At 35.8% G+C, this 9,615-nt stretch overlaps 1 protein-coding gene across 5 annotated transcripts in view; it reads right to left on the bottom strand.

Annotated features, from left to right (window-relative positions):
- LOC146004407 (uncharacterized) overlaps positions 1-9,615 on the bottom strand; it is a 145,592-nt gene continuing 135,977 nt past the window's right edge. For 3 of the 5 annotated variants that reach the window (XM_083143246.1, XM_083143244.1, XM_083143247.1), the window contains one exon: positions 1-1,539. Coding sequence is in view for 3 of the 5 variants with exons in the window: in XM_083143244.1 (XP_082999370.1) it covers positions 1,488-1,539 (52 nt within the window). In the remaining 2 variants the exon portion in view is untranslated. The other 2 variants (XM_083143245.1, XR_014443927.1) reach the window with 2 other exon arrangements.

Below are 9,615 nucleotides of genomic sequence, written 5' to 3'. Positions count from 1 at the left end.
TTAGTGCACACAATTTATTCCAACTGCATTTCATATTATACATACACTCATACACAGCAAAGCCTGACAGCATATGCTTGAACAATTCTGTTTTTCTTCTATAAAAATAGTGTTTTCATATAAACAAAGTATATTAAGAAAAATTACAACAATGGCAACTAAGCACTAAATTAATAACAAAATAAATCACAGTAGCAGCTTCAGCTAAGAAATAAAACAGCACAAGGTGAAGATGCAAGATTTTCTTATCCATCTAGACTTGGCAGTTGAAAGTTGCCATTTTTTTACAAAGTATAGTATTAATTTTTAACACTACACTACAGTGAATCAGTTTAAAATAAGAGCTTTTATGTTTTATGGATATTTGCTTAGTATTATTGAAGAACATCACAACTCATTCTCATAAAGTAATGCTTTTTCATTGTTATGCTAAAGCATCTGAAGAAATTAAATCAAATTTGAATAATGGATATCTTTTGCTATACATGGGTAAAATGATATCTTACTTTAGTATATAGCTACATATCTACAGTGTATTATTTGTTCATGAATTGTAAGCATAACTAAGGCTTATCAGAAGAGTTGCCAATTGCATGAATAAAACAGAGATACCTTAGAACAAGTTGAAGCAACGGAATTTACATATGGCTCGTGCTGATCATTGATTGGGAAAATTTAAGTACATTCCGCACAAACAAACCACAAACATATTAATTCATTTTTTTCTGTCTCATTTCCACAGTTGCATAAACTTTTACAATATTAACACAAACAATATCGTAAAGAGATCAAGCCATTTTAAGTATAAAATAATTTGAAAAGAATCAATACAAGTTTAAAGTCGATCTGACCCTTTGCACTGTAAACACGATGTTAGTGTCATTATGGCAATTTTTGTTGAGGTTTTTTTTTTTTTTTTTTTTTTGCATGTCCTGCTTATAAGTCATTCATCCAAGTTACATCATCTAACAGCTGCTACTGTATCTTAAAATACTTCAAATAAATTATCACTGGGCTATGTATATTCATGTACAATCGTTCTTTAAAATTGCTCACAAACTTTCAAATACAGCCATTTAGTAAGAAAAAATGGGCAAATAAATATGTGCACTGGAAATAAATAAACAAAAAATAGTATAGCAATTTTTTTTTACCAATTTCCTCATTTTGTAGAAAACATGTCTCCATAATAACAAATTTACAATAAGACAGAAAATTTACAACGCATTTATATTGTTTCATGAAAGACGTATCCTAGAATGCTACACTTTATTACAAAAGCTATTGCAAATATAGGTGCTGCAAAGAACGATAAAATTGGTTTTGAAAAATTCCAACAATACTGAACAAAAGCAGCATCACATTCATAAGAGGAATGTGTGGAATGTCACTGGAACCTCGAAACATGACAGGCACTGGTTTTTATTCTGCTACAAATGCAGATCCCTGGTGGAAACAACCATAAGTTGGAAACACTGTTCCCACTGTCATGTCTTCCTCCTCTTCTTCATTTCTTTTATCATGAGTTCAAATTCCAATCTATAATACACGAAATGTTTAAACAGCCTGGGCAACAATATCACTACGGGTATGTAACAGTTATTTTTACAGATAAAGTACCAGTACAAATTTGCAAACACCACCAATGTGGCAATACGAGGTTAGGTCAATCATATTCTTTGTAATCAATTTATCTAACCATGAATAAATAAATCTAAAACATACTAAACAATGGAATAGGAACAAAACTATCTTTCGTGCTGCTGAGTCATTATGTTCCTGAAATAAAACTCTTGAACATAAGATCTTTGCAAGGAAAAAAATGATATCTGCTAAAATGTGTGCACTTTTTTTTTAAGTCATCAATTTTTATATAAAAAAAAACAGGAATGTCTGAAAAGTTCTAGTTTTAAGACATCAAAATGCACAAATTCTATTAGATAAAGTAATACCACAATAATTAACTTGCGCCATCTCTAACATTAACCACATGTTACCTGGGCAATGATGTTTAAGGTTGCATAATGTTTGTATGTATGTCATATTATGATCCAAGGCTTATCCAGAATAAACCTTTGGTGAACCATATAAAATATGTCTGACAAGCGGGCGGAAAAAATGTTTTAAAGGCAAAATTATCTAATTCTTATTTTGTACATTCAGCACAAATTTACATCTGTAATAGTGGTACATGAACTTATCACTTGCTTTTGTGAAGAAGTGCATTATCAGTGAGTGCATCCACATCTGAATAGTCCTTTACAAAAACTCGCTGCCATCAAATCCATTCTTTCATTTATTTCGGTGCACATTTCAATTACTTATTTCACACACAATCTAAACATGTGCCATAACAAGGTGCTAGCACAATAAATCCTGCCCTAACAGATATGTTTATGCTCCTAGACCCGTGTAACTTACGAAACATACACTCTATATAGGGTGACAATACATCCCGAGACTTGTCCCGGTCATCCTGTCCATATTTGAAAAATCCTCAATATGTCCCATTTTATAAAAGTATAGAAGTTAGCTTGGAAACTAAATCTAATTTGAGCCATTTCATGGTAAAAAAAAATAATAATAAAAAAAAAAAAATAAAAAAATAAAAAAAAAAAAAATAGATGGGATTTTTAAACTAGTGTCATAGCAACACTGCTTCAAGTACTTCATAGAAATTTGTTATTAAGTGTAGCTTTTCTACCATTTCTGGCTAATTGCGCAAAACAATCAAAATGCTTCATTTTCGTCAAGAAGATTTGAGCAGTCCACTTTACTGTTTAAGCCCGCGTCACAATTTTTATTGTTTTATGTGGATTCAGTTATTTCTAGAGCAGTAAATAAGCATTTAATTTCAATGTGAGTCAGTGGCAAAAAATTTAAATTACTGCATCTTGACAAACTAACAACACAATTCCTAATACTAAATTAGTGAATGCTAATATATTGGGTTGGTGCGAATGAAATGTCCGGCCCAGGTGCGTCATTGCCAAAGGCCAAAAAAATCAAAACTACAATACCTGGTTAATCAAAATAGTCGCCGTCTGCAGCGACACACTTTTGTCATCGCTCAGCCAACAATTGGATTCCATGGCGAAAGAAGTCTGGAGTCTGCGACGCAAAGAACTTCTCAACGGCATGTTGCACCGCCCGATCATCAGCGAAGGTCTACCCTGTCAGGAAGTGATCGAGATGCCTGAAGGGGTGGTAGTCAGTGGGAGGGAGGTCGGGAGAATACGCTGAATGAGGAAGGGTTACATATTGCAACTCATGGAGAGCTTGCACCGTCCTTTGCGCGACATGTGGGCGAGCATTGTCGTGCAACATGAGGACACCATGTCTGTGGACCATTGCTGGATGCTTGCGACGAGGTTTGCGGTGCATTTCATGGAGTTCAGAACTGTAACGATCTGCATTGATGGTTTCACCTCACCTGAGAAAGACATGATGGATCACATCGACCATAGACCACCATACCAGTAACAACACCTTCCGTGGGTGGAGAGGTGGTTTCGAAAACCACCCTGGACGTTGATCACAATCCAACAATTGTCCTGATCATTTACGATTGTCATAGCAGATTCATTTTTCATCTGAAGTGACAATCCGATGCAGGAACTCATCCCGGTTATTCCTTACACTCAGAGAACTGCACACCTCCAGATGGCGAGTCTTGTTGACTGTTGTCAAATCATGTGGTAACCATGAGTCCAACTTTTTCACTTTACCGATCGCACGGAGCAGCCGAACAACAGTGGTATGGTGAATGCCTAACTCGTCTGCAATGGCACGAACACTTTTCCGAGGGTCCGCTTCCACGGCGTTCCTGAAGAGCTCATCCGAACATGATGTTGGTCGATGGCCACGGGGTTCATTTTGCAATGCTGTGTCACCGGAACGAAATTTGACAAACCAGCTGCGAATGGTGCTTTCATTTACCATTCCTGGCCCAAATGCACTGTTAGTGTTTTTGGCGGCTTGCTGAGCAGAATGTCCGAGTTTGAATTCGTAAAGACAAATCACTCGCAATTGTGTGTTCTCCATGGTGCACTTTTAGACGACCCTGTTCAGCAACACACTGCCTCCTGACTGTCTGGGTGCTACAGCCTGTTTGCTGGACATATACAGAGTTTATGACATTAGACCCGTAACCTAAGTCAATCCCTGCGTTGTTTTGTTGAGGTGAGTTTCCCACCAGACATCAGAGCGGACATTTCATTCGCACCAACCCAATATTTTCTAGTTCACAAAATAAATAAAAAAATTGTTCGATCAGTGGCAATTTGCAAGAGCAATCGTAACAGTCAAAAAAGCTGGAAAGAATACAATGTTTATTTGGCGGACAAATGGGTGCGGATTTTTTGGTAAGTTGAAGTGGACCACATAAACTGACGTCTTTCTGAAAGCGGTGGAATGCCTAGTACATCCACTCCCGTTGAGCATGTTTGCTCATTCCTGAACAATATGTGGACAGATGAAAAATCTTGCTTACATGTCTCAAGAATTAATGAAGTCTATCTTGTTGGTAAGACTAAACTTTACCGAGAGTTGGGGAGAGGTTATGAACATTCTTCAACTTCAGAGTAGACCTAATATCAAAGATTGATCAGGAGAGAGGAGTAACATGTAAGTCATACTGAGATTACAATTATCCTTTTCATAATGTGAGATCAAATTTTATTTGTTGTTTATAATGCATCATTAATGTGATCCAAACTTAAGCAAATAAAAATAATAATAGTTTTATGACTGCCAATTCTTCAGGATGGAGTAAAGTGACTTCCTTGAGACATCCTGTTTTGGGGTAGAAATATTATATATACCCTCTGTAAATGGTGGCAGTAAGTCACGTAAGTTTTATTTGCAAGTTGCACAGTATTATTGTATACTTATGCAAGAAATGCACAATCTTACATACAATGCATTTACTGAAGAAATACAGATGCTGCGGAACCTTGATAATGCATTTTACAGTGAACTTAAAATATGGAAAAATGTCAACTCTGGGAATATCAACTTGAGGTTTCATTACGATTTTACAAGTTTATAAAAATTCAACATAAAAAGAATTCAGTGATAAATGTTTAGTCAAACAAAAGAATATTCTGCAACCGGGAAACATTAAATTGTTCATCTGGATCTTAAAACCTAACAATAAATAAAAAAAATTGCATGGTAATTGTGCACAAGTGCAAAATGTTGCTCTTATAATCACTAAGCACACAGCATTGCATTTCACATACTTTAGATCAACAATTATATTATGGGTATCTAGCAATATAGACATAAGCGATATAGGATATAAATGGTATAAAAACACAAGGTAAGCAGCGGTCTATGTTAAAAGACAAACAAAGGCACTTTTAATTGTGGCACTCCATACATTCTCTCAGGTTAATATTGGTATTACCACCTCATACAAGCTGAAGGAAATTTGCTAGACCATACTTTAAGTAACTTCTTGTTTGCATCATCAGGCATAGTGAAGTTGGAAGAAAAGAACTTTTATATTACCTAAATACTTCATTGAAACAATGTCCTCAAATATAAGGACAATATTTCCTTGAAGCTGCTCACAAAAGTTTCAAATGCAGACATTTAGTAAGAAAAAGTAGAAAATAAATTAACAAAAAGTATAGCAATTTATTTATTACAAACTTCCTAATTTTGTAGAAGATTTATATCCATAACAACAAATTTATGTATAAAGATCAAATTAAAAGGATGTTGTTCCCAGTTTCAATATTTTTTTATCTGAATTCTACGAATTACAGGTAAACACTATTAGTACAGACACAAAGGAAAATAGAGTATTTTTTGCACATGCCAATCAGGCATCAATCCCTGTAATGGAGACTTTTTTTCTGGCAAGAAGTAACAAAATTATTACTTATTTTTCTGCATGTTTTAATACTAATGAACAAAACAATAATTTGTCAAAACAGAAATAAAATATTAATCATGATGCATAAAATATGTTGTGCTCTACACATACTTTTTCAAATGTAAAGAATTACATGATATTATATTTTAATGGAAAATAATTTTAGATGGTCACGAACAGAAAAAGAAACATTCAGCTTGCAGGTCTTGCACTGAACATTGTCTATGAGTTTCAGATTAACTTAAGTTACTTTTGAGAAAGCTAACTATAACTCAGTTGCTTTAAAAAGAGTATATTTCCCAAAAGCTTCCCATTACACACTAATATACGAGGGCAGGCTGAAAAGTAATGCCTCCTATTTTTTTTTCTGACTGTGTAAAGACATTTTGAATTTTGAGCAACCATGCATTGTACCCTTGAGCAACCATGCATTGTACCCTTCAGACTTTTCCCTTCTCCATTCCAAGTTTCAAACTTCTATCACCAGGGGTTGCTAAACTAGAGCAAGGAAAATGGCAGCATGTAACCATACTATGTCGGTGCACCTGAAACTGCGTGTGGTGACCAAGTTTCTAACTGCAGAAAATGTGTCCCCAATTGACATTCATCAGAGAATGAAGGCTTTTTATGGCAATGAATGTGTAACGTCAGCACTGTATGATGTCGGGCTGTTCATGCTCGCAATGAAAACCCCTGCCGAGGAACTCTCAACTCTCGAGAAGTTCTTTATCACACATGTCACACAGGGGGAAAGTCTGAAGGGTACAATGCATGGTTGCTCAAAATCCAAAATGTCTTTACACAGTCACAAAAAAATAAAAGGTATTACTTTTCAGCCCATCCTCGTACATGTTAGTTGGAGCCGTGCAACCAAGTCATTTCTAATATATCTGTAATATTTGGAAAAAATAAATATTAAACTTCCTTTACATCAGCACTAATTGTGGTTACCTGACGCATAAAAAATTGAAATCTGGAACATCTTTTTGACTTGCCCTGTATTTTATTGGAGTACCTGCATAGCACTACCTTTGAAAACACTACAGGGTGTAGTAAGCCAGAAATTATGAGTATTCTAGATTTAGATATCTTGCAAAAATAAGCACAACAATTATGATTTCTTAAAGCACTAGAGAAAAAATTGTTTAGCTAAAGCTAGGTCTTCAGTAATCAGGAAAAAACAATGATTCGTAAAATTAAATGCTGTACCAATGCTATACTGTTTCTCTCATATAATATACTTAACTTCCCCAGTGTTAACACATTTGACTTTTTTTTAAAAAAAAGAAACTGTATGTGGAAGATGACCTTAAATGAGGGTGCAAGATTTGTTGCTTATATAACAAAGCAGGAAAATTGCAGAATAATGGAATTTCGTTACAGGCAACTATTATGGAAATATTGTATATGTAAATTTACCAAGCAATCAATTATTGGCCAATAAGCTAAGTACTGATCAGTTGGTCCCAGTGCTTTAGGTGGATTAAAGGGGGTTATGTCCCCCCCCACCCCCCCAAATGCATCTAAAACTGCATGGTGCAACAGTCCTTTGAGAGAGCGAAGGCCTGAAGGATGCCATTTGTTGGGTGATGCATGTAGCTCCCTAATTCTCGTCATGATGCTGGATCAACACCAACATTTTGAAGCTTCCAGTGGCAATTGAACCCGTGATTGCTTATACCCAAGGAAATAGTGTTAACCATTAGGCTAACCAAGCCATTCAATACTAACAATAAATGTTAATTGACAGGAGAGTAAATGGTGATCATTCTCTTTGATGTCGAAAGACCGCACTCATCCTTTCCTTGGCATCTAAAATAAAGTGATTACACCTCACCCCTTCTAATTCTTCTAAAAAAACTAAAAACTAAACCCCATGGTGCCAAGAGCCCTTTAAGCCCTTTAAGAGCCAGGGTCTGCTTTTGGTTGGCTGATGCATAGTAGCATATCAAGTCCCTCCCATAGCCACTGTTATCTGGCTATCGAGATCAAGAGCTTGCTACTTCTTTTCAAGTAGCTGCCCAAGTGTCCTCATGATACTGGGTCAAAATTAAAAGTTAGGGGGCTTGAACCTGGGACCACCTGCACCTCTACGCAAGAACGCCCAAGACTTCTACAATTGGAAATAAAAATGAACATTGCCTCAAACATCTAAAATTATGCAGACACCTCATCAAGGCATCAACAACTAGTAAATTAACAAATAATACATGGCGACCTCTTCAATGCCTAAAATCAAGTGATTACGGGATCACCCCCAGAAGGCACCATTTAACATTAACATACTTTCAATGAACCTGGCAGATGAGAGCTAAAAATGGGCATTCACTCCCCATGAAAGAACAGCGTTCAGCCACTGACCTATATAAAATGCATGTATTGGTCCAAATTGAACCACCAATACTAGCTGATACTTTCTGGAATCTCTGCATCTCGCAGGGTCTGCAAGATCCATGTGACATTTTTGCAGCATCTAAATATGCAGTAATTTTACTTCATATTCATTTCAATATTGTGTGGCAAAAAGTAAATTTCATAATTAAATGGCATCTAGTTTCATATTCCAATTATTTCTTATGTAATTCATAAAACGTTTTAAAGTAAAAACTATTAGAATGATGTGGTATACTTGCAATGAGATACTTATAGTTTAATACTTACAAGTATTCTGATCGGAACTTTTAAATTGTTATAATGTTAAAAAATGACATTGATGAGTATTGAAACAGGTGTCGGTATGTATATTGGTATAGGTATGAATTCAAAGTTGCATTGGCTCATACCTAGTAAAAATACATTAAAATAGCAGCAGCGTAATAAAGCAATGTAGAGCTTCGCAGAAAGAGAAAAGAGAAACACAGTGCTTGGAAAGTGTAATCTGGGTTTTTAAGGATGACTAATGTAGTGTCATCGGAGACAAACTCTAGGCAAAGCATACGGAGAAAAAGCATTCAAATGTGTCATTCGCTACGGTGCATACCACATCCTTTAAGTGGAAAAGCCATGCAAGCAGTCTCATAAAAATGCACTTCACATGCATCAATGCTTTAAGAAACCATGCATTACTGCAGGGGAAAAACACACAGACAACCACCAAATTACCTGTATAGCATTCCTGAGATTCAATTCCCTTGCTCCAAGCTCTCCTTGATCTCATCGTACCTTACACAGAAAACACAACCTATTAGTGCAAGCAACAGACGCAAGCAAAGAGACTGTTACTCAAAATTATTTACAGCATTACCAGATTATCAAATTACACTGTTCAACAATGAAATTTTTACAGAAAGGAAAATACCCAATCTTTATAGATTTTGGTACGCTGAATTCGAAAATGACAATAGTTTTTGTTTTTTAGCTCCCGTTTTTTAAATAAAGTAAAAAAAATCAATCTTAGAGATTTTGGTACGTTTTCGTGCTATATGAAGTCTGTCACGTCCTTATTTCTGTTTTTTAGCTCTCGTTTTCTTGTTATTTCAAGAATGCCAATGAATGCTGTGTTTCACGCAGTTATAAGACACGCACATTGTATTGTGAGGCGACAACCTTGACCACATCGCCAGATATATCGATCGGTGAACACGTGCTCCGCGTGATATTACGTCAGTGTTTTGTTTCTAGCTAACACAGTCTGAGATTGCTTGACTTCCGGAGTGGTCCATTGTGTATTGTGACGTGAGTTTCTGAGTTACTGTGTGGAATCAAAACTGCTGTTATAATGCCCCGCAGTT

The sequence above is a fragment of the Lepisma saccharinum genome, chromosome 21 (assembly GCF_977018435.1).
Source record: "Lepisma saccharinum chromosome 21, izLepSacc3.1, whole genome shotgun sequence".
Lineage (NCBI taxonomy): Eukaryota > Metazoa > Arthropoda > Insecta > Zygentoma > Lepismatidae > Lepisma > Lepisma saccharinum.
Note: the sequence above shows the minus strand (reverse complement) of the source record. Positions and strands in the feature narration are given on the sequence as shown.